The sequence below is a fragment of the Gallinula chloropus genome (genome assembly GCF_964237585.1).
Source record: "Gallinula chloropus genome assembly, chromosome: 2".
Classification (NCBI taxonomy): domain Eukaryota; kingdom Metazoa; phylum Chordata; class Aves; order Gruiformes; family Rallidae; genus Gallinula; species Gallinula chloropus.
Window position 1 is genome coordinate 152,113,195 of NC_140086.1, and position 25,036 is coordinate 152,138,230.

Sequence of the window (25,036 nt, forward strand, 5' to 3'; positions counted from 1 at the left end):
GTTTTCCAAAACCAGACAGTGGGTTCGTAGATCATTTAATGGAAAGGCTGTAAAATACTCCTGGAGTATTAACAGTGCTGAATGAACATGTGGAAGAGTTCAAGAACACTAACACTAAATATCCAGGCATAGATATTTAATGCACACTTTTTCTACAATTTTTTTTTCTTCTTTCTTTTTTGCTGTACCTCACTTCACACACCAGTAAATGGATAAATGATACTGCCTAGTTTACTACTTGGTTCCTTAACCATACATAAACAAAAGAGGAAAGGAAATTCTTATAGAACATGCAACTTGCTAAAAAAGTCCTCTGTGTTGCAGTAAACTCTTAATCTGAGATCTGCTGAAGTTATTTATCATATAAAACCAGAAATATCTTGAGTGTGCTTCAGCTTTGTCCAACCTCTACCTTAAAGCCTTAGCTTTGTACACTTCCTTCCATACAGAGATTTGTTAATAAGGAAATAAGTGTTGAGCAGGTAAACAACTGAAAACTGAACATGAACTGAAAGAATTGGATTGAAAAAAAAAAAAATAAATTGAAACATTCTGTAACAGGTCATGTTAGAAGTAAGAGTTAAAGCTTGGTGAACTGAGGACCAGTCCAGCAGCATTACACTGTGAGTGATGATGGGATTTTCTGTAGAATAACATTAGGCAGTGAGGTCAAAAACTACATCTTCAAAAAAAGTTGTATGCCCTTCAACTATTGGGTGAAAAAATACCTTCCTTTAAGAGTCCTTTTCCTGATCCAAAAGAATCAGAGATCCTGGAATTTAGTTTATGATGGAGCAAGTTATTTCAGTTTATTTTAGGATTCTGCATAAACCGTTAATGTTTTCTTGACGTCCTAGCAGCTGTCAGAATCTAGGATTGTCAGCATCAGCAATAACATCTAGTTAACATCACAACATGAATTTCACATAGCGATTCCTGCATCTACAAGCAACCACAGTTAAATTACAGGAGCTTGTCTATTAACATATCTGAAAAATTATTTTTTAAGTACCAAGTACAAAAGGTACACTGTCTTTTCAGGATTTGGGCACTGGTGGATAACCCCTGCTGCTAAAAGCATCCTTTCCTGATATGACTTTTACCAACTTAATATTAGAGATCGTAGCTCATCTAAGGGATTAAAAGTACCCACATATGTGAATTTTCCACGAAGGACTTGAATTAAGCATGTTTACCTCAGCACTTTCCCACTTTCTCCAAGAAAGTGTAGATATTGCTTGGTCTTAGCATGTTTCTCAGCTTTATAATTACTCTCAGCTGTCCTCTCCACCTCCAGTAAACTAATTCAAAGATGTTGAAATAAATATATCAGCATATTCAAGCATCTGTTGATTATCTATTTATATAATAGATATGTACAATGCCTACAATGAGATATTAAAGTCTTCATGTTCCACTACTCATGACTACTTTGCTGTGTATGCATATCAGAACAGGGTGAAGCAAAGCAGTTACCCAGGAGTCTCCAACCCCATGCTGAAGTTGTGAGATCTGCCTGCCTTGCTGGGAAAGAATAAGCGCACTACACTGCGAGCAAGTAAAAGGTGACCAGTGTTTAACACCAGCCTTAAACAAACAATCAAAAAACCCCAAACAAATTCCAACACTACACCAAAAAAAGTGCTGATTCCTAAGTACCTAGTAGATGTACTAATACTATATTGACCCTATCAATATCATGTTGTCCTTATTTAAGTGGCCTCATCAAAGAGCTCATGTCATCAAGTCTAAGAAAAAGGAGAGGCACCTCTGTATCTCAGATAGATAGAAAATTTGAGAAATATAAAAAGGCAACCAAATAAAACAGTTACTTAAATCTACTGTACCACACTACTATACCCTTACTCTCCAACTTTGCTCTTACTTAGCAGAAGGTATTTACAAGACACCTACCATCATTCCGTAACTACATACTAGCCTGCAATAGGTCAGCACAGAGCTTTTTACACAGTTGGTCACATAACAGATCCTACATGTGGTTTCCTCACATTTCATTTACCCTTAATAATCTATCATGAAATGACACTTGATAAATGCCCTGAGATAAGGCAAAAAGAGCAGCAAGAAAAGCCTCTCAAAAGCTGAAAAGACGAGAGAAGAAAAAAAAAAAAAGAGGAAAACAAAAGTATGTGAGGAAAACCAGATTTCATGTGATGAAAGACATCAGAAAGGGTAACTGTGCCTGGCAAAAAAAAGGACTAGCTACTAATTTGCAAGGCTTGCAAATGTGTGTACACATACAGCTGCCTCCTTAAATCCCCATTTCAACTGCAATACCCAAATCTTTATTCAGAAATTCACTACCTGCTAAGGTCTCTATTTGCCTCACAAAACTTGATTATTTGTTTAGTTCTCTTTACAAGAGCATCCCACATACACACGTGTGCACATACACTCTCTCCCCTCAAACATTGATTCTTATAAAAGGTAATTATTGTAAAAATGTCATAAAGTGTGTTTGAAGTAATGGGGGACTGATGAATCAAAGATAAAGATACTGTTCCTCAAGAGGGAGGTTTACTCGAAGTACTCAACTTAAAGAAAACACAATTTACAACTTAAAGACAGACATGTTAATACATAATGACGAGTAGAGGTTTAAATTTGTCTCATACCTTGCTAGTAGATGCCTTGTAAGTTGTCTTTAATTTCTGAGAAAGCTGACTGGTACTATGACTGGCTGTTGAGACAAATTCAAAGGAAGGTATTTCAAATACAGCATTAGCTTATCAATAACCGGTACAAGTTTCCCTCATTAAGTCTTAAGTTTTGGCCAGCAAAGTACACAAAGTAAATTAAAAAATAGTAGTTTATGATTCTTTGTGGTTCTCTTACCTTTTGTTTTCAGTTGCCCTTTGCTCAGTTCAGCTCCATCAATTGTCTGTCCTTCAGCTGCTAAACGCTCATTCAGCGTATCAATCTCTCTACGTACTGACATTAACAAAAATTTACGTTAATACAAAAACTTGGACTTCATTAACACACCATGTAAGAATTGTTATGTTTACTAAGTAGTCTATTTTATGCTAAGGACAAGAGAAGAGGCCAACTGTGAGTTTATAAAAGCAGATAACACCAAGGCATAAACTAAGACTAATGCTAAGTTCTCCAGAGATCAGCCTTGACCCAAATTCCAAGGAAAGTATTAGTGGTTTCTAACTACTATTAGCATTTATTTCTAATAAGTGTGCTAATGATTAACAAACCAGCTTCTGTGAAATACATGTCACATCTGTATTGAATTAAATCCAACAGAAGACAAAGCTTGCAGCATCATAAGAATTTTAGACACAGAATTAGTATACCATTTCCTGACAAAGTTTTTATTAATCAAAAAAGTGTTTTCCCCTGAACACGTCTACTGTTAGTGTTGAGTAAGAAAGGTAGTACAGCAAAGAAGTAGTCTATTTTTATAATTTGAAATACATAAAAAAATGTATGTCATTCTACATTTTTACAGTCAAGTATCTTAGAAGCACTAAATACGATCAAAACAAAATGCGCATTTGTAATAAGGAAATGCTTTTCTGTTGTTAATTCTACTTCTCACCAGTGGCATTTCAACACAAGACAATGTGATGGCATAGCACAAACAAATCAGGTACTCATAAACGATTTCCAGTGGCTGGGCTGGTTTAAAGTTGCTCAATTTCATTTTATAATGAACATTTTCAGTGGCTTACAGTTGGCTTTTTTCCCCTCAAAATCTGGGCTGAGAGTCTTAAGTGATCTTCTCCAGTGAAATCTTATTGAGAGGCTTGAACTAAGCAGTCTTTCACTGTTGAGAATAAGTCTAGACCTGTCTTCCCATAAATTCTTAGGAGGTTTGTTTTTTTTTTTTTTTTAAAGAAAGTCATTCACTCCCATGCTTTGAAATGTGGGAGGTGACCCAGCAGTAGTACAATTCTTGTCATTTCTGAGAAATTCACTCAAGTCTGTTTTAAGCTCTAAAAAAGCCAGTTTACACTTCCATACTATTTCCAAGTGCTTGAAATGAACAATGCAAAATTCTCTGTGTTCCCAATCACATAAACTTTCATAAAACACAGACAATATGAAAGAGAAGTAAATAAGAAGACAGGATTGTAGTAACAGATGACTGAAATACACAAGCCAGGCAGATACAAGAATTGATTGAGAGTATTAAGATTTAAGCCTGGAAGGAATAAGAAAAGGAAGAAACTAGAAATAAGTTGCAATAAGGGAAAGGAAAGGTATTAAAAAGGTAGGGAGGAAAGCCCTGAGATTCTCTATGTACTCTAACATAGGAATTGGTCCAAGACCAAAAAAAGCCCCAAACAAACAGACCAAGCATCGGAAGAGAAAAATTTTGAAACTGTTATGGAAGTAGAAGAAAGCATAAAGGGCAGGAGGGAATTAGAATTGTGAGGTGAAGAAAAAAGATAGAGAAGAAACAGGAATGGAATGGAAGGGAAATAATCACACTCTGAAGGGCGCAGGCAAATTCACTGCTTGTTTTTTCTGGTAACTTTTTTGAAGTTTGGGGCAGTAGGGGAAACTTCCTATTTTTCTTGCTACCAGCCAAGTTTTCCACAGGAGGCTGAGAACTCAGTTGCGTGATTTGTCACTAAAAAAAACCCTGTGTGGAGTGCTGATGAAAGCTTTAAACCAAGATATCTCATGCTTTAAGAGAATAAAAAGCCAGCACATTTTCAAAAGGCACGCAAAAACATGGGAGTTTGTGTGTCGTTGGCTTTTTTGGAGGAAGTTTGGTTTTTCAGTGTGGTAGGTTGCTCTTGTTGTTTCTTTAGGTTGGTTTTTTTTTGGGTTTTGGTTGATTGTTTAGTTTTTTTTCACATGAGTGTTTGGTTTAACTGTGAGAACAGATTAGATGTGGAAAAAACTTTTGAGTCTGAGCCAAACCAGACAGATTCCACAATTCAGAACTCAAGCCACGCAACACAGCTTCCAAAACCCAGCAAGAAAAATTGAACAGAGCTTTGCTGTATGACTGACTGCCTGAGTTACATTGGATCCTCTTACATCACTGCGGATCACTTGGATTACATCAGCATACAACTGCACTGTCATTGAACAAATAACATATTTTGCAGATACAACTGGACTTTTTATCTAAGTGTTTGACTTCAAAAGTCCTGAACAGTTGCAGGTGCTGGTTGTGCAATGTACTAAAAAGTATGATCAAAACCACCACATTTTATACTTTTTCAAGACACTTTTCCAATTTTATTTACTAACACTACACCATTGAAATTAAGCCTGGAAACACATACCAAATCCACAAACCTCAATGGCTGAACAGTGTAACTGTCAGATCTACATGGTATGTATACCAGAGCCTACAGTGACAGGGAGGCAGTCACTTCACTTTGCCTAAGAGCCAAGGAGGATAACACACATCAGCTCTCACTACTTGTGTCAAAAAGCTAAGAAAGTGATTTTTCTGGAAAGGTACAAACCCCATCTTTGGCTACAAGTTCAAACCACTTCTTAACTCCTCACAGAAAAGCCACAGTAATCACACTACAGTATCTAAGGTAAGCATCTCAATTAGTGCTACTATATCCTAAATCCAAACAATTCATAAGTTACTGAAGGAAGGGGGGAAGATACTCACATTCCAAATTTTCAATATACAGATTTTCAAACTCCCGTTCTATTTGTCCAAAAAGTTCCAGGAGTGTATTCCGGACAGAAGATGGTAGTTTAGAATCCTAGAAGGCAAAATACTGGGGGTTATATTTTTCTTTATATATATAATTATTTTTTTTTAAACATAGTTACACTTCAATCTTAACCAGATTTGAATAGCTTGCTGTCTCCCAGCAAGGATGGAAATTATTACTACTAGTGTAAAACACAGAACAAATGACTCCACACATCACTGAAATTTGCTTTCTCTTTCAAGAGACAGAATTCAAATCACCTGTGGGTTCAGGGTTTTTTTATTTTCCTAGAGAGAAATTATAAAACCAAGATACATTAAAGAAAAAATGTGGGGAAAGTTATAATATAATGTCAAGGTGCTTCCAGTTCAAAAAGAAAGAATACCTTTGGTTGACAAAGCAATTCAGAAGTTGACTATACATTAGGTTAAGAAGTTGTCATCACAAAGCACCTTATTACCAAAGCTTCAGTCAAACTAAGTTTTTAACATGTACCTACTTTTGTCACTAGCGACAACTAAGTGTGAAGAAATCTGCAATTTATAATTCTGGTGGTTCAGCCCCAAGCAGTGGAGAAACAGACAGAGCCTCTGTGGGTTGGGATAAGGACAGTTTACTGACAAAAGCACCATGAAAGGGGAACAATAACAGCCAATTACACTCACACTGGGTGAAAACACAGGAGCACCTTACAGACCAGACTATGGACACAAGGACCACCCAACACCCTGGCCACACTCATACTGACCTGGAAGCACCAGGAGCATCCCTCCTCAAACAGCCTCTGTTATGGGAGAGTGATGTCAGGTGCTGTGGAAACAGCCCGGGCTGACTCAGCTCACCTGGGCTGGCTGCTTGGGGACAGTAACTCTGGCCTGGCCACAACCAGGACAATAATCCTTCTCTCCCCAGATATTATCCAAGCATATCCCCTTCATAGAAAGTGATGCAAATTCACAGAGAAGGGATGATTATTTTTTTTCTTAGAGCATAAGAGGAGGTTTAGATTGGATATTAGAGAGAATTTCTCTACTGAAAGAGTGGTCAAGCACTGGAATAGGCTGCCCAGGGAAGCAGTGGAGTCATCATACTGGATGTGGTAATAAAAAAGTAGATGTGGCACTTGGGACATGATTTAGTGGGCCTGGTGGTATTGAGTTGACAGTTGGACTTCATGACCTTTAGGGGTCTTTTCCAACGTTAATGATTCTGTAATCAACATACCAATTCTGAGGCACAAAAACAAGTATGTAAAAAGCTACTAACAAAGGGTTTGCTCTGAGCTCAATACACTGCTTGACCAAAAGTTTTTGTTGGCAAGTAATTTACATTTTATTTGCTTGCCTATAAAACAGAAAACAGCACTATATTTTCCCTGAAGAAATGCATACCATATCAAAGACAAGTACTGATTTCTGTTGTAAGTCAAGGTCCTCACTGTATCAATGATTCTGTTATCAAACACTGTTAAGCAGACAGTGGGTAAAGCAGAAGACAACTGACTGCACTACACTGAGAACCTTAAAATTTAAAGCACAACATGCTACTAAAAATGGCAAATTAGAAAGGAGAAAATGCAATCAGTCTGATAACTATAATCAATTCATCCACTAGAAGTACGGATCAGAGGATGAACCATCCTTGTTCACTACATAAATAAATTCTACTGAACCTGTTATAGTCTTCAGTTGTTGAGAAGAATGCATAGATAAATAAGTGTAGTAATCCAACCAACTTTAGGTTAGTTACTACACTTATTTATCTAGGTAGCCAGCTGTAAACTTTTTATAAAAAGAAGTTTCCACTTAACTGAGCCTCACCCGAACAAGGAAAAAGTTTGACTACTCCTTTGCAGCATATCTTACTCCTCTTCTCAGAATTCAGTAAGACAACATTTTATTACTGGACAAACCTGACAAAAATGCAGCTTTATTCAATAACTAAGAAATATCTATGCAAGGAAACAAGTTACCAAATTTCAAAGTAAAATTTATATGGTATCATTTATACCTTGTTATTAAGATATCCATGTCCATCTGTCAAATATATAGGGAACGTGCCTACCAGCAACATCTACTTTTTTAAACAAAGCAAAATTATATCATTTGACAGCCACAGCATAAACCACTATTTGAGGTCTAGAAGTACAGAAGAAGCACTACTGGAATCCGAGTACAAATAGCACAGGACGCCACCCTAATTCGAGTGAACTTCATTATTCATTGCAAGTTTAAGGATAATTATAGCTTGTTTTGTTCTTAAGTGTTCCAGCAAACCCAAGCCAAAAGAAACTGGTCCCGTGCCTATAAACTGGCTGAATGAGGAAGAAGCGTTTGCATACCAGCCATCAGAGGGCAGCAAGCGCCTTCCACCAAGTCAGCATCTGAACAGCCAGATTCACATTTCAGTTCATACAGTCAAGACGATTCTCTTCAGAAACACTTAGAAAGCCTATCATGATCCCGATTTTATAAGTAACTTCTGAACATCAATTTTAAAGAGAAGAGTGAAAGAAACCACTAACAGCCACGACACAGAGCACACCTGCTTTGGGTATAATGCAGTTTTACACGAGTTTCACAGCTACTTTAAGCTGTGGCACTGTGCTGGAACAGGCCTGTGCTGAAAGTGGTACTAGCTTCTTATCCCCCCTAGGATATTCCTTCTGCATCTTCACCTGCCTCACCCTTGAGACAGAACATTTTTAATGCAGTCAACTGTCATGTGAAACCAACCTGAAGCATAATTGATTAAACAAGAATACTACACAAATGAAACACTATTAAGAGAAACTGAAGTTAGAGAAATTATTTTCAATTCAATTACCCAATACCTTCATATGGCAAGGGTATGAAACAAAGTTATCCTAAAACTTTCAAAATGGAAAAGGAGATGTAGGAAAGGTTTCACACCCACTTCTCAGAGGCTGAATGCATAAGCAAATCTAAACATGTCCTGAAGTAATCAGCATAGTAAAATGCATCCACTTCCTTTACTCTCTTTAAAGTTGATGTTATTTAAATTAGCTTATTAAAGCACCATGTAATAATGTTATCTGTTTATGTGCAAAAGTACTTATCTAGATCACATGTAGTTTACAGTTCCACTATGAAGGGGCATTAGTACTCCCTACTTGCTAGAATCTGCCACTGGCTGTTCAAGGTTAAAGGTCGACAAAATTAAATAAGGTGACATGTAAAACACAAAAATATTTACATACTACAGCATAATACACACACAGAGTGTGATAAATACTAAAACAGCTAAAAAATTTGTGGTTACTACACAGAAATGACAGCATGTCATAGAATCATAGAATCATAGGGGTTGGAAGGGACCTCGAGAGATCATCGGGTCCAACCCCCCTGTCAAAGCAGCTCCCCAGCTCATATTGCACAGATAGGCGTCCAGACAGGGCTGGAATATCTCCAGAGGAGACTCCACCACCTCCCTGGGCAGCCTGTCCCAGGGCTCTGTCACCCTCACTGTGAAAAAGTTCTTCCGCATGTTGGTGTGGAACTTCCTGTGCTCCAACTTGCAGCCATTGCCCCTTGTCCTGTCTCCACAGAGCACTGAAAAGGGGCTGGCCATTCCCCCCTGCACCCCATACTGAAGACATGTATAAATATTAATAAGGTCCCCCCTTAGTCTTCTTTTCTCTAGGCTGAACAGTCCCAGCTCACTCAGTCTTTCCTCATAGAGGAGATGCTGCAGGCCCTTAATCATCTTCGTAGCCCTTCTCTGGACTCTCTCCAGGAGATCCCTGTCTTTTTTATACCAGGGAGCCCAGAACTGGACACAATACTCCAGGTGGGGCCTGACCAGGGCAGAGTAGAAGGGGAGGATCATCTCCTTCAACCTGCTGGCCACACTCTTCCTGATGCACCCCAGGATCCCATTGGCTCTCTTAGCCACCAGGGCACACTGCTGGCTCATGGCCAACCTGTCATCAACCAGGACCCCCAGGTCCTTCTCCACAGAGCTCTTCTCCAGCAGCTCATCCCCCAAATAAGGTCTTGACCTCCCAGCGGCCCTTCACTCCTTCCCTGACATAAGGCTGTAATAATCCAAATGCATGAACAGTTTGCTACCCAAGTACTTACATTCTCAAACTTCTATGTGACTAGAAGCAACAACATAGCTTTCTGGTAACTAACAGAGCCCAACACTGTAATTTATTGAATAACGGATTTTACTTTTAAAAATTACAAAACATGTCACAACACTGAGGAAATACAAGGTTTTCTCTGCAGAGTCTAGAAAGTGAGGTTTCTCATAGCCAAACACAGTGAGAACTTCAAACCTCTCTGATAAAAATCAAGTCTTGCATCAACTTTGCCAGGACCACATTAACACTGAGTAGTCAATTAACCAATAAATAGCTTTCAAACTGATCTCTGCTTATCTTCAGCAGCACTATTTCAAACGGTCCCTATACAGGCCTTACCTACAGTTAATCTCAATATTAGTTGAGACACTCCAAGTGGCTCCAGCTTGTGTTCACTACCCAGACTGATAGAATTGAGAAGGTTTTGCTCTTTCCTTAAAATTTATAGAAAAAGAGCACATCTGCATTTTGGCTAAATGTAAAAAATAATTAAAAAAAAACCCCATAAGCTAGCTCACACCTCTATCAAGCAGACAATATTTGTTTGCTTTGTGGAATGGAGTGCAGAACAGCATTCCCGCTAATACCTTCCCAATCAGAGTGTAACAATAAATGCTTTGATTTATTCCTATCCCTGGGTTACCGCTACTGCAAATTCAAACTTGTAAAATCAAGAATCAATCTTCAAGGGGCTGGGGAAGGAGAGAGGTACAGCAAAATACATGGGCTGTTTCTTTCTATTTCTACATGGTTTTATCATTCATGTAAGAATACACAAAAGCTTATTAAAAACTCCACAGGTCTGAGTGCAACCTGAAACACTGTCAACCCCCACATCAACAGTACCCAGTCAGTCAGTCAGCACTTCCAAGCAAGTCTCCTGTTCCTGCAGCTTTACCAGACATATTACTTAAGTTTATTTAGTTTCTTCAGGCAGAAAACACTCCTCATAATAAAGTTTGGGATATTACCCAAGCAGCAGCATATTATCTTACCTGCCCTTCCAACATGTCTCTCTGCAGTCCTGCCCGTTCTTGCTCAGAACTGTTGGTCCTTCGGATTGAAAGGCTGTGTGATTTACGTTTCTGCTTTGCTTGACGAGCAGATGCACAACTTCCACTTTCTATTGGCATTACTTCAAAAAAACAGCTTCACAGGGGCTCCTATGATAAACTAAGGACAGGCATTACACATTACAAATTGCTCTGCCAAACTAATCAAAGTTTTAATCTCAAAATAGAAATATTTAGTTCTAATAAATTTCAGAGTTATTTGGGGTTTCATTAAGAAGAAAGGATCCAGATTACTTACAGCTACTCTCCAAACAACATTAAGTTTAAAACCATATACGTGGATAAAATGGAACCACTTTTGCATCACTTATTCATTAGCTAACAAACCTCCACAAAAGGAAAATAAATTCCACTACCTTGCTCATTTTGGAGAGCACTAGCAGAGTTAGCCCCAAAATGCTTCCAAGAAACAACTATTGTGCATACTATATATCACTGAAATGCATGCAAAATTAAAACCCAGCTGGAAAATGAAAGCAAACAGACATGATAATTTAGGGACACTGCCAGGTTAAAAATGTATTATGTAATGTTAAGTGTTAGCATACAAAATTTAATAGTGTGCTTGGTTACATATAGGCAGAAATTAATTTTAATGATAGAAAACTGCTTTCCACCATTTTTGACAGCTCATAGTTTAATTTTCTGGGACAGTAAAAGTGCCCATGAACTTATGAGAAGAGTGAAAGTGCACCTGATTTACCAAGTGGTGGCTGTCAATTTTTCTCAGCTTGTTGAAGTCAAATATGAATTTTAATATCCTTAAAAACACCTGACAGTATCACCAATTAATATTACCATGCATGGTCTACTGCTTTCCCCTGTTTAGGAAAAATCAAATTATGCTTGATTTCTTGCATAAACATGGAGATTAATGGTCTTTACTGTCAAAATCTTATGTTTTTACAAACATTACTGGATTTTTTTTAATTAAACCTGATATTCAACAGAAATTATTTTAGTTTCATGTGGTACCAGTTGTTAGAACATTTCCAATGTTTTAAGATTGATTACTCAAATTTTTTCAATCATGAACATTGATAACAAAAGAAAAATTCATTCTCCAGCATAAATGATTTCTGAAAGAAATTACAACTTAAAATAGCTGCAATAGTCTGCAGAGAAATAGGAGAGCAGAGTTGGCAAAGCTAACAAGACAACTGAGCTTCCTTTTAATTAAGTTGATCAGAGAAAATTTACACCAAACCCAGGGCCACTTCCAGTTTAAGATCCGCCAACACACTAGATCTGAAGCTAGGAATGAGCACCATCACTATTAACAAGACTAGGCATTAACCAGTCTGGTGGTTCTGACATGGTATTTTCAGCTTTTTAACATGTCATAAAGCCAAGGAAAAGCAGAGCTTACTTAAAACACTGTGTGTGCCACGAATAAAAACAGCTTTAAATTTGCTTTGGTTTTTTTAATATCATAAAATTAACATCTATAAAGATATTCGAATTTATATAAAAATGAGACTAGATTTAGTTAAGGTTTTGACGCCCAACCATCCTCAAATCTTCTCATAAAAAAACTTGGTATTTTAATTAGGTTTTGGAACATCCAAGTTCCAGTAACCTGACACCAATTCCATTGTAAATCTAAAATAAAATCCAGGTTGCACCACTATCTTGTACTGCACTGAAATTATTTTGTTCATTTCCTCTGAACTTTGCACAGTCCTACCCTGCACCTAATCCCAGCAGAGTTTTTTATGTGTGATTAATCAGTAGTAACTAATTAGCGATGTTCACAAATTAAAGAAGAAAGAACCATCATTGGGTAGTTTCTTATTTGATTAGATTTCCTTTTTCACTGTGACTAGGTTCCTCTGCCACAGAAAGACAGAACTGAAATGTAAGAAGGCCAGAAGGCCCACCCCATAAACAGGTTATTGCCAGTTTTCTGGGCTTCACTGAGTATCTTCCTGTTCCTGGACATATGGTCAACAATTAGGAACAGCTTTTCAGTGCTCATCAGATTTCTGTTTCTTTTTAAAATATGACCAGATCCCCAACACATGTGTACTCACATCTCTGTTGTGCTCCTGTCTATCTCCCTTGGGAACCACTCTTTCAATGGTTTTCAGTTTACTGGTTTCTGCAGTATTTGCATTACTTTTTAAGGCCTAAAGCACCAAACTCTGTGTGCACACACAGAGATGTGTTGAACAGTTCTATATCTAGACATGTACAGTTACATATAATCACATGAATCAAAATTTAAAATTCTACCTTGTAATTCCAGCCAGGTACAGGTCCTCATTTGTAGTTATATACAGAGGTGTTAACATGGTTTATACCTTACCAGGCCTTGTTTTAACTGTGTTAACTTCCATTAACTCTGTTAACTCTGGTGCCAAGCTATTTCATTTCAGAGGACTTAACCAAGAAATACACCCTTCTGGATTGCTTCATAGAATCACAGATAGTTTGAGTTTGAAGGGACCTTTACATGTCATCTAGTCCAACCCCACTGCAATAAGCAGGGATATCTTCAACTAGATCAGGTTGCTTAGAGTCCTGTCCAACCTGACCTTGAATGTTTCCAGGGAAATTACCTCTCTGGGCAACTCATGCCAGTGTTGCACCCCCATTATTGTAAAAAGAACACTTTCTTCTATCTTAAATCTACCCTCTTTCAGTTTAAAACCGCTGCCATTTGTCCTTCACTACAGGCCTTAGTAGAAAGTCTCTCTCTGTCTTTCTTATAATTCCCCTTTACGTACTGAAAGGCCCCAATAAGTTCTCTCTTCTTTTTCAGGCTAACTACCCCAACTGCCTTACCCTGTCTTCACAGGAGAGGTGTTCCAGCCCTCTGATCATCTTCATGGCTTCCTCTGGACCCACTCTAACGGGTCCCTGCCTGCTGTGCACCACTGGCTATGATTGCATACAACTGGCTTTCCAGGTTGTAAGTGCACATTACTGCCTCATGTCTGATTTTTCATCCCTGAGCATCCTCAAGTCCTTCTCCGCAGGGCTGTTCTTAATCCATTCATCCTCCAGCCTGTATTGGTACAGGGGGTTGCCCCAACCTGAGGCACAGGACCTTGCACTTGGCCTTGTTGAACTTCATGGGGTTCGTGTGGGCCTGCTCCTCAAGCCTGTCAAGCTCCCTCTGGATGGTATCCCTTCCCTCAAGCGAATCAACTGCACCACTCAGGATCATGCAGATTTGACAACTATACATACTAAGTGCATGTGGAATTTAAAGGGACACGGTCAAATGCACGAGATTACACTTTTACATAGTGAAATTCTCACATTAACTACACAAAAGTTTCTGGTTTCACAGCTCATAAGCAAACAGAAAAGATGAGGTAATAAACACCTCCATCACTGTATCTATTTGGTAGCAGCACTTCACCTGCAGCCAGTGTCACTGCCAGTAACCGCACTCTCCTCATGCTCCAGCATGACCACATCACTCATGCACTGTTCTGGAGAGAGCAAGCATGCACGTTCCTCCCCAGGCTCTGCAAGAGGGTGCACACAGCCATAGCAAAGCTGCAACCAACGAGGCAACAAGCAGGTATGTGCATACAGAGGACAGGAAAGAGAAGCTGAAGGGGACTAGCTTCATTGCCTTTAACATTATTCTGAATTCCACCAAATAACTTCCAACTTTCATTACGGGAGCAAGAATTAAACAGTTTGTAGAACCATGATGTAAATTCGGTTTCAAAGTGACAGTGTCCCTTTAAATATTAACTTTACTTTGAAAACTTCAGAATAATTTCAATTCTCATTGCAACAGTAAGAAGCTACATGTTTTTCAGGAGTAGATTTCACAAAACAGATCCTTGGCAATATGATGCTAAAAAATAAGGTGCTCATTTCTAGCAGTTACCTGATTCCCCTTATTATGTAAGGTTTTCAAACAATGAAAATTACCTGTCCAGAATATCAGTGTCATGTTACATATCCTATGAAAACCATATTAAATATCGATTAGTGAGACAGTCAGTATATACAAACCAAAGTCTTTCACATTTTTGAAACTTTTGTAGTTAGAACAAACCACAAGACAGGAAGGGGAGGGGAGGGAAGGGAAGCGGAGGGGGGAGGGACATTAACACAAACCAAGAGTAAGCCCAAATCCCAGTCAAACCATGTAAGAAAAAAAGGCTTCAAAACAACCCATATACTGTTAGCCAAACGTAATTACTCAAAACCTTCAAGTGTTGTAAGTGGCTTCTGAAAAGATAAATTCACTTTCCTTCTACTTAGTAATTCTACAAGTAGGATGAAAAATCACCAGAACTATGGGACACATTTCCTGTATCAAAGCTGAATTCACAAAACCTAAAAATTAGCGATCAAGATTGGAAAAAAGCTAACTAAAACTACTTTCCAAGAAAAACAGAGGACAAAACCAACAAAACCCCAAACAAGAAACCAAAACAAAAAAAAAAAAAAACACAACAACGCCCTAACAGAAAAGGAGGCAAAGTGTTCTATTACTAAACTATATTCAGTACAGGTGGCAGTTCACAAGCACTGTACTATTAAAAAGTGAGCTTACAAGACATGCTGCGCTTTCCGCTCAATCATTTTGCAAAGTGCTAGGTTTGCACAGCTTCCTTCACACAACAATCTGTCAAAGGTACACAATGAATTTTTGACAAAGTCAATCAGCAGAAGTAGAGAGAAAAGAATGTCCTAGAAAACATCTAGACCATAGGTGATTACTGCTTTCTGAATGCAAAGATGCTTTGGTATTTCAATTATGTTAATTAAACTCATGGAGTATTTTACAGTGGGTTAAATTAAACTTGTCAGCTATCTTTCTGTAACAGATGTTACCATGTATTCAGTCACAGGAAATATTTCATCAGAGTAACAGTAAAGAGCAGATGTGTAACCAATTACTCCTTTATTCTGCTACAGTACAAAAAGTGCACCAGAAGTGCACACACTGGTCTTACTAAACTTAAAATTCACTGCAGCACTCAACTAATTCCACTTGCCTACTTCTTCTAGTCTTGAACACAGACCAAGCAGACTGCTGAAGGAAAGAATTCTTGGAGTATGCATACTGCTGAAGGCAGGGAGATCCGTTTCAAGAAGTGCCAGAGCACAGACAGAACGGCTACAGTATTGCATTTCCTTTTTTGTTCATTCAAGACAACACACAAGTCTAGAAAGGGAAAGCATCAGGAAGTTTCAGCAACATCTCTTACCAAGATCTCCCTGGTCACTTTGTTTAGAGTTTAGCAATAGGAATACTTATTGTTTAAAAGATTAAAAGAAAAATAAGAAATACTGTACTTCTGTGTGCTCTCAAATGTTTTAGTCTCAGGTCTCTCATTTTCAAACATGGTTTAGTGCAAAATTCCAGTGTATACTACATAAGAAACAAAGGCTGTTCACAATAGTAATTACTGTCCTGTGCAACAATAAAACCTCACAATATAAAGACACCAATTAACCTGGGGTGGGGTTTTTTACATGAACTGGGCAGGGAAAGGGAGGAGAATGATTATAGTTATCAAGTTCTTAATTACATGTAACGTAGTTTGACAGCATTACTCATGAGCTATGGGAATTTAAGTGTCAGAGTACGCCACTACATTCTTTATTAATATGTGAGAAAATCAAATTTAAAGGAGTAAAACTGCCATTTTGAGATCTTCAGTGCACCATTTATTTCAAGGATGGTGTACACTCAAGTGCCATTAATTCATTGCAAAATGCAAGCTCCAAGAATAGAGCACACCTGAGAAACAAAGAAGTCTATTTAGGCTGATCTAAGACTAGCTGTTTTTCTAAACATAAATATTTAGGAAACAAAACCATTTCAGATCATCACAGATGATGCTACAACCACTCGTAAGTGTGCTCAACCTTATGAAATCCACTCGAGCATTACAACGTTATTTTTCTTGCTAAATTTAGCGCAGCATACTTTCAAACAAAACTCTCTGTTCCTCAAAATGTGAAAGGGGAAAACATCCACCACTGAAAAGGCTGCAACCTCCCTTCGACAGAAAGCATAGTGAAGAAGCAGCACCACTGAATTTTAAGTATGTTATATAGCTGAAAATCAACGATAAAAGCTTTAACACATTAGTAAGTATCTATTCTGAGCAAGCTTCTAACATCATCGAAGCATAAGCCAGCCCAGTTTTCCTGCCAGCAAGCTTTGATCTTGCTAATTCAACTATGTCAGCAAATCCTGCAACCACACCAAAATGCAGTAAGATCTGGCCTAACAAATAGCCTACAAAAGCAAGATATGACACTCCAAACCATACAGACATATTTTAACTAGTATTAAGTAACAGTAATAATCAAACTTAGGTGATTTTAATTTAGAACATAAAAGGGTCCACTAATAATCATCAGACCAAGACCCGTTAAGTGAAATTGCTGATGGCCTAAAAGCAAACAACTTTCCTTTGGCATCTGTGCCATCTATGCTCCCTGAGAGTGCTCCTTGTTTTAATGAGTTTAAATGGTATAAGGTACTGCATAATCTTATATTTAACACTTAGTTACCTATCAGTATATATCAAACCCTGTTTTATTAATAGACATTGATTAGCTGACTTTATTGAAGATTTTACCAGACAGCATTGTGTCCTGCTTACTTAGCTGTTTCAGATATTTTAGCTACTGCATTAGCAAATAGCCTAGAAGTAGTGTACTGGCACGCACAGGTATGCAAATACAAGACCTGAGGGTGAGGAATCCTAAGGAAGTTCAAGAGCTAAGGTAATTTAAACAGGCACTTGTTTATGGAAGCACTGCACCCCATTCAGAGGCCAGAATACTACTGTGTTAGTCTCTAAACAAACAATATTTAAGTACTTATTACCGACGTGCTAGATAAATTGCTATTATGCTTCCATACAAGCGGAGTAACATTTAATATTATTGCTCTTCATTTGGGAACACACTGCTTGCTAATAAATTAGAACCTTTTACTGCTTAAGACATCAACAAAAGCAAGTAACTTTGAGAGTAACTGTAATATACTTCACAAGCTTTTCTGAAGCACCAATATCCCTCTGAACAGCACATTCTTGAAGCGTTTCCTCATACGGCCTACCACAGAGAACTACCAAATCTTCCAACAGTGCATGTACCAGCACTGCAAGTGCCCAGTCCTTCCATCTTGAAACACTAGGACGTTCTTGAAAATCAGTGGGTATTACTCAAGAATGAGAAAATAACAAATCACTCCAGTTTGTAAGGAGACCACCCTGATTCCTGTCCATTCCTCAGCAGTCACACATACAGAACTAACAAAACCTCCTTGAAGAGGTTTGAAGTGATGACACTGTCACCCTGGCCTTCACCTTACAAGACAAGCTGCTACTCTTAGCTTCAAGACTCAAAAATTCCATGACATAAACAATGCCTCTCTCATCTCAAATGTATAAAATGCAACACTGCCCAACCTCTTACTTGACACACTACTAGTTGCAGCTTGCAATTTCTGGATTTTGTACAAGTAAGCTCTTCTTTTAAAACATTATCACCATGCTGACAATATTTCTCTTGTGACTGTAGCAATGCTCTCAAGTCTGTACAAGAACCTGTACTCTTTAAACAAGTCCTAAAGTTAAAAGACAGCAGAAGGGCACATTCACATTAGAGACAACATCATCTTAAAGTTACCTTTAGATTTAACGTGATAAACAGTCCAGGGACAAACATACAAACAACTGGCATTAAAAATACCCAAACAAACAACTCCACACACATAACAGCATCCTCTGCCTTGAATTCTAGTGTCTGGTGCCCGCACCTTTTCTTAAAATAATTGCCCAAGTCCATAACACACAAAGCTACATTTAAAGTTATTACCACAAGATAGTTTAAGGCTGACACACATAAGATCTTATCTAATGTAAACTGATTGGAAAACATACTCAAGGGTTCTTGAGGTTACCGGCTTGCTTTCAAAAATATCATGTAAGAAACACCAACAACAGGCTTCCTTGGAAAACAGTTTCATAAATTTGCTTAAGGAGAAGGATCCTGCTGCGATGTTGCAAAATGGGTGCCTGAACAATAGACATTTGTATAATTTCAAGGTGTACTCAATGACACTGAATCACTTCAAAGAAGCTGTTCCACCAGTTCCTTACATAAATCTTCCACGAATTACTCTTAGAGAAAGCAGACCTTAAAATGCTACCTTGACAAGGTGGAAGATGTAACAAGATGTATAAAAAGAGAAACATATAAGTTTCTCTTTTGTCACAAACACCAAGATGTCCTTCAAGGTTTCAAGGGTTCAAGGTTTAACTTGAAACTTGTCATCACATCAGCACAATCTTTTTATTTACTTTCCTTCTAAAAATGTAACCTCACATCTATTCAACCTCTGAATACATTAAGCATGTTATTTCTTCTTGAGATTTTTCCTCATTGGTTTTAGCTCAGGAAAAAAAGAGAGAGAGAGAGAGAAATACTGCAAATGGCTCTTAACAGGCATAACTTTTACTCATCTCGGCCAGTTCCAAGCCATCCTGTTGCAGAAGGCTAGACCTACCCCATCCCACCACAAGCAGCACTTCCCTTCCTCATGCAGTCGCATTCAGGGCGCTTGGGTGTTTCGTTTTTACTCCCTCTGTACGTGTGTCAGAGGATCGAACTCAATCCGTAAAGTAATGAGGTACCGGGACTCGGCTTGTCCTTAGGACATGCAATTGCATATAAACAAAGTTCGGGAGCAGAGCCTCCTCAGCAGGCAGCCTGGGTTTCACCGCCTGCCGACCTGGAGCCATCCCCACAGCCTCGGGCTACAAGTGTTAAAAAAAACCCCGAAACATAAATCTTTAAAATGAACCCCACAGCCAGGAGAAGAAGAAGAAGGGCTTATTTTCGGTTATTTCGGTTTTCAAGAACGAATGTGCAAGTCATTTCGCGCGGAAACAAGCCGGGATAGGTCGGGTTGGATGGGGGTGCCGAGGCAGGAGCCCCGCTGCGCGCCACGGGCCTGGCGAGGCAGCGGCACCGCACAGGTAGCGCCCACCGCCCGCGCCGCCCCGCTACCCCTGAGACCCCGGCCCTCCCACCCCGCGCCCCGGCCCTTCCCCTCCCGAGCGTCTCCCCCCGCGCCGAGCCGGGCCAGGCCGCGCCCGCAGCCCCTTGAGGGAACCGCTGCCGCCGCCCGCGGGGGGTCTCGCCGGGCGGGAAGATGGCGGAGGGTCTGCACCCCGCTGAAGGGAGCGGGGACGGGGGGCGCCGCAGGCCCCTTGCACTCACCTGTCAGCCACAGCCGGGGCGGCGGGCGGGAAGGGGCAGGGCCGCAGACAGCGGGGGGAAGGAGAAGGAGGAGGAGGGCTAGGAGGAGGAGGGCGAGGGCGGGAGGGGCAACGGCGGCAGCGACGCGCCTCTCTGGTGAAGAGCCCTCGCGGGGCGACATCCGGCGGCGGGCGGAAGCCGTGCGCGGCCCCCGCTCGCCGCCATGGCGACGGGCTGGGCTGCGGGCGGCCGCCTCTCGCCGCCGGCCAAACCTCCCGCCCGGGGACTCGGAGATGCCACCGAAACGGGGCAGGAGCCACCATCGGCCACCGTGAGCCCTGGGGGACGGGAGCCGGAGCTTCCCGGTCTGTGCTGGCAGCCGGGGTTGCCGCGCCTCTGACCCGAGATGCGACAGCAAAGTCTCCGGTGCGGCCACAGGCCCCGTCAGGCTGCGCGGAATGGGGGCGCACGGCAGCACGACCCTCCCTGTCACCCCGCAGCTCCAAGGTGTCAATTCAGTGCCGACAGTCAAAAAGTCGACCTGTGCTTCATCCTATTATTGCCCGAGCAACTGACGGGGCGGGGGGGGGGGGGGGGAAGGGGAAGGGGTGGGACGGACTAAACAGTCCTGAAGCACCACTGGAACTCCTTATTGCCCAGTACAGAATGGCTGGGAAATACCGAATCTGAGACCTTTTCCTATGGCATCTGCAGAGGATAGGCCAGAAACAGTGAGTCAAAGCTAGCCACTACATTCTGCAAGTAGGCTGTTCGCTTTGAAGCTTACAAGGCGTAATTGAAATGTGATTAATTCCTCTGCTGATTAACACTTAGAAGAAACCTTCACCTAAAACTCCTATTAATTGTAGCGGACTGTGAAAGTCAAAAGAGGCCTTTGCCTAATTACTTTCTCTCTTCCTGCAGATTATCTAGCTGCCTCAGAAGAGGGCTGTGAAAAGGCCAGAAGAACATGTGCCTCAGAGTGAGGGCTGAAAATAGTACATTTTCCTTTCATGTGCTTCCCAGCTACAAGTATGCCCGCTGTTCTCTTTCATCATCTTTCTCCTTTCTCCCTCCTTCTGTGCAGTCATGTCTTAATTATAGCTATATTAAAAAGTAGTGTGTTTTACCTATTTATTAGCATATTTTTCCTCACTGGACATCATTCTACAAAATAACCAATATAGCTTGTTGAGAATTTCCCCTAATTTTAGCTTATTCCCTTCTTCAAAGCCACCAAAAGGAGAAAGGAAGGGAGCAAAACAAATAGCTACATGGCTTTAAGGTCAGGAAAAGTGGGGAGACAGAACATGCAAAAGAAGATGGACAAGAAGTAGAGCAGAGTTGCCTGGGAGGGCACCTGAACCCATCCTAACAAAATGCCACTGCTTGATGCTTCCAATTCTCTTTACCATGGGTGTAGTTAGTTATCTCAGCTGCCTTAGCCAAGCCACAGCTCCAGTCCTCTGCTATTCAATTCCTAACTGGACATTTGTTTAAGCCTCATTATTTCTACCTAAATTACTTCATCTTAATATAATTATACAATACCATAACAATTTTAGCTGTAAGTATGAAGTGGAAAAAATTGTCCAGCAAAAGCACCAGGATCCACATCTGAGATTTCCCTGGGAAGGCACCTGGCAATTGTCTTATTCTCTGGAGCAGCTCACCCTAGCAGCTGGGAAAAATTTGGAGATGAGCATTTTTTTACCAAATAAGAAATTAAAAATACTGCAATAAGAAAGACAGGGGATAAATTACTTTTTTCTTTGGTGAGGGTGACTCTGACCTGAAAATTAATAGGCCTTGTATGGATGTGGTTGCTTTTTCACAAGGAAAGAACAGCAGGTGGCCTGTTGTCACTGTAGCCCTGTTACTGGTTTGGTTTTGTCCTGGCACTAGAAGAGTAGCAGGCACTGTGCAATGTACTGGAACAAGTACAGAACAAAAGACTGCACCTCTTCACAAACTACAGCAATACAGGAGCCTAGGGAACAGGGCAGTGCTAGTTAGCATCTTATTATGGCTAAGAAGCTGTTTTAATAGGCATTGCAGTAAAGAGAGTGGCAAAAGTTAGGTTGACCTCAAGGTCACCTTCCAGACTTCTGCACCCATAGCTGGACTTGAGAAGACAAGATACAAGGCTTAGAGAACCAGCAACAGAACAGAGTGATAGCTGAACCTCTCAAATCAAGATTTTCCAAACCTCTAAATGTACCAAGGAAAGGCAGAGGCTGCTTTCCAGAGCTTAAGCCAAACAAAAGAAAAAAGAAAAACAGATCTGGAGGAGAAAAGCATGCAGAGCTTGTTTCTGCAATCACGCAGGAAACCTCCTAATGACTCCTTCCTAAGCAAGTGGTTTCCTATATCATTAATCATCATCAGCTGCTATACAAAAACATTTGGAAGCCATCCATCATAGCATTCTTTCTACCATGCTTGAGATAGCAAAACTAAATGCAAATACAACATCCTACTTAAATATTTAGCATACATATATTACATTTTTTACTCCAAAGACAGCTGCCTTCTCTGAAGCGAGCCGAAGCCAACCCACTTTCCTGAAACAGGCCTTTTAAGAAGGGAGGTTCAAGCCAACAACAGCAGATTAGTTAGGACTGGGAGGTATTTACCTCCCAATTCAGATAAACCCCAGGCTGCTGTTTGCATGAAAGTGTATCACTTAAATGCTTTTTTGAATAGCTCTGACTCCAGGGCAGGAGCAGACTTTCAAGGATTCTTCAAGACCAGGAACAAGGATAGCTCTACAGCCAAGTGAGCTAAGTTGGAGGTCTTAAACATCAGAACAGCTAAACAGGAAGTTTAAAAAGAGGCAGATTGGATGTGAAGCAGAGGGGAAATGTCATTTTCCTTGGCAGAGCTGACAACTGAAGAGAGGCTCATCTCAAGAGCCTAGGCATTCCAGGCTGGGGTCAAATCCCAGGTTTGTCCAGTGTTTACTTCGTCCTGTGGTTTACCATCTCCTTGTTTAACTTTATCTGAGCAGATAGCAGAATTCTGTCAGTGTCTTGCAGTGCAAGTCTGGAGGGGAATGAGAGGAAAGGCAATACAAGTGACAGAATGGTAGAATCACCTGGGTTGGAAGAGACATTTTAGATCATCGAGTCCAACCACAGGCTAACCCTACCTAGTCCACCTCTAGATCATGTTCTTAAGCACTTCATCTACATGCCTTTTAAATATCTCCAGGGATGGTGACTCAACCACCTCCCTGGGCAACCTGTTCCAATGCTTGGAAAGCCTTTCAGTTAAGAAATTCTTCTTGACATCTAACCTAAATCTCCCCTGGTGCAATTTTAAGCCATTTCCTGTCATCCTATTGCTTGTCACCTGAGAAAAGAGACCAACCCCGACATCTCTGCAACCACCCTGCAGGTAGTTGTAGGGAACAATAAGGTCTCCCCTCAGCTTTTTCTCAAGACTGAAAAGCCCCAGTTCTCTCAGCTGGTCCTCGTAGGACTTGTGCTCCAGACCCTTCACCAGCTTTGTTGCCGTCCTCTGGACATCCTCCAGCATCTCAACACCCTTCCTGTAGTGAGGGACCCAAAACTGGACACAGCACTTGAGGTGCGGCCTCACCAGAGCTGAGCACAATGTAACAATCACTTCCCTACTCCCGCTGGTCACACTATTCCTGATACAAGTCAGGATGCCGTTGGCCTTCTTAGCCACCTGGCACACTGTCAGCTCACATTCAGGCAGCCCTCAAGTGTCTTTGGTTAAAGGCTTGGGAAGTGTCTCCCTTGTCTGCTTTGTGAGAAGGGTTTCTTTTTGTGCACTCAAATCCCTAATTCCCAGTCTGCACAGAGGTACCCTTGTTCAGAACGTACCCGGCTAGGGCAGTGTGAAGTTTCTGTAGAGGCTGCTACCAACGCTCCTCTGCCTTTACACTGGGTGTGCGTGTCTACAACTGCCCTGAGCAGTTGTTGGCATCTTCCCTACGCTGAATTCATACCCAGAAACTGGCTGTTTCTTTCTCCATCTCTTAAGAACTTAATGACTGAGGCATCGACTAACACAGTAACCATCTTCCACACACTGGTGCTGTCAGCAAGGAGGGAGACAACTGGCCAGCATTCCCCACCTTGAAGCATGCCACAGGCTGCAACCTGTGCACGCACACTTAAACCTCTCTAACTCCAGGTATCATGCCTGGAGGTTGGTGGCCCTGCCTGTGGCAGGGGGTTGGAAGTCTATGGCCCTTGGGGTCCCTTCCAGCCCAGCCCATTCTATGATGCTGCTACGGAGCAAAGAAAAACACCCACAATTAAGCGCTAAGGCCACCACCAAAAACAACGCTCCCAGGGCGGGGCAGAAATCCAGTCCCAGAGCTGCCTGCTCGTAGGAGACGGCGCTTCGGTCGGCCCTCGGCTTTCGGGATGGGCGAGAAGACAAGCGGCAGCGGTTCACGTCGGAACTACCCAAGCCTCCGAGTTATGGAGCTGGCGGAGGCACCTTCCGCGTCCGTGAGCCGCAGCAAGCTGCGAGGCAGCCCGGCCCGCTCGCCGGCTGGAGGCCGCTCTCCTACGCTGCCCTGCCTGGCCCGTACCGCTCGGTCTCGCCCCGGCGCGTCCCCGCAACCAGGGGGCTCCAGTATCCCTTCAGCATCAGCTGCTAGCAGACACCTTCCCGGAACCGCGCCCGACTACAGACTCCCCACCCCTGACCCGGGGCGGCTGAACCGGCCCTAAATGGCTACACCCCGTGGGCGGGGCCACGGGCGGGGCCTCAGGCGGACCCGGCTTCCCACTCCCATTGGTTAGCTGGCCGCTATCGCATCTCTCTATTGGTCAATGCCTCCCCCTAGCCGCGTGCGGTTGGGTGCGCCCGACGCCTGTCCGCCTCTGTCACTGTTAGTCCCTCCTCCCGGACAGCTGGCGCCGCAGTGGGGCGATCGGGCGATGCAGTGACGTTGTGTTTGGGGGGCGCTGCCATTGGCGGCGGCGGGGTGACGGGCG

At 41.4% G+C, this 25,036-nt stretch overlaps 1 protein-coding gene across 1 annotated transcript in view; it reads right to left on the reverse strand.

Moving 5' to 3' along the window:
• The window catches only part of WDR37 (WD repeat domain 37), a gene marked incomplete at its 5' end in the record, with an annotated part of 37,382 nt that extends 26,472 nt beyond the window's left edge, over positions 1 to 10,910 (reverse strand). Inside the window, 4 exons of the mRNA XM_084280267.1 lie at positions 2,637 to 2,701; positions 2,857 to 2,952; positions 5,621 to 5,717; positions 10,773 to 10,910. Of these exons, the coding sequence (XP_084136393.1) occupies positions 2,637 to 2,701; positions 2,857 to 2,952; positions 5,621 to 5,717; positions 10,773 to 10,910 (396 nt within the window). The remainder of the gene's footprint in view (positions 1 to 2,636; positions 2,702 to 2,856; positions 2,953 to 5,620; positions 5,718 to 10,772) is intronic.
• Positions 10,911 to 25,036: the final 14,126 nt, after the last annotated feature.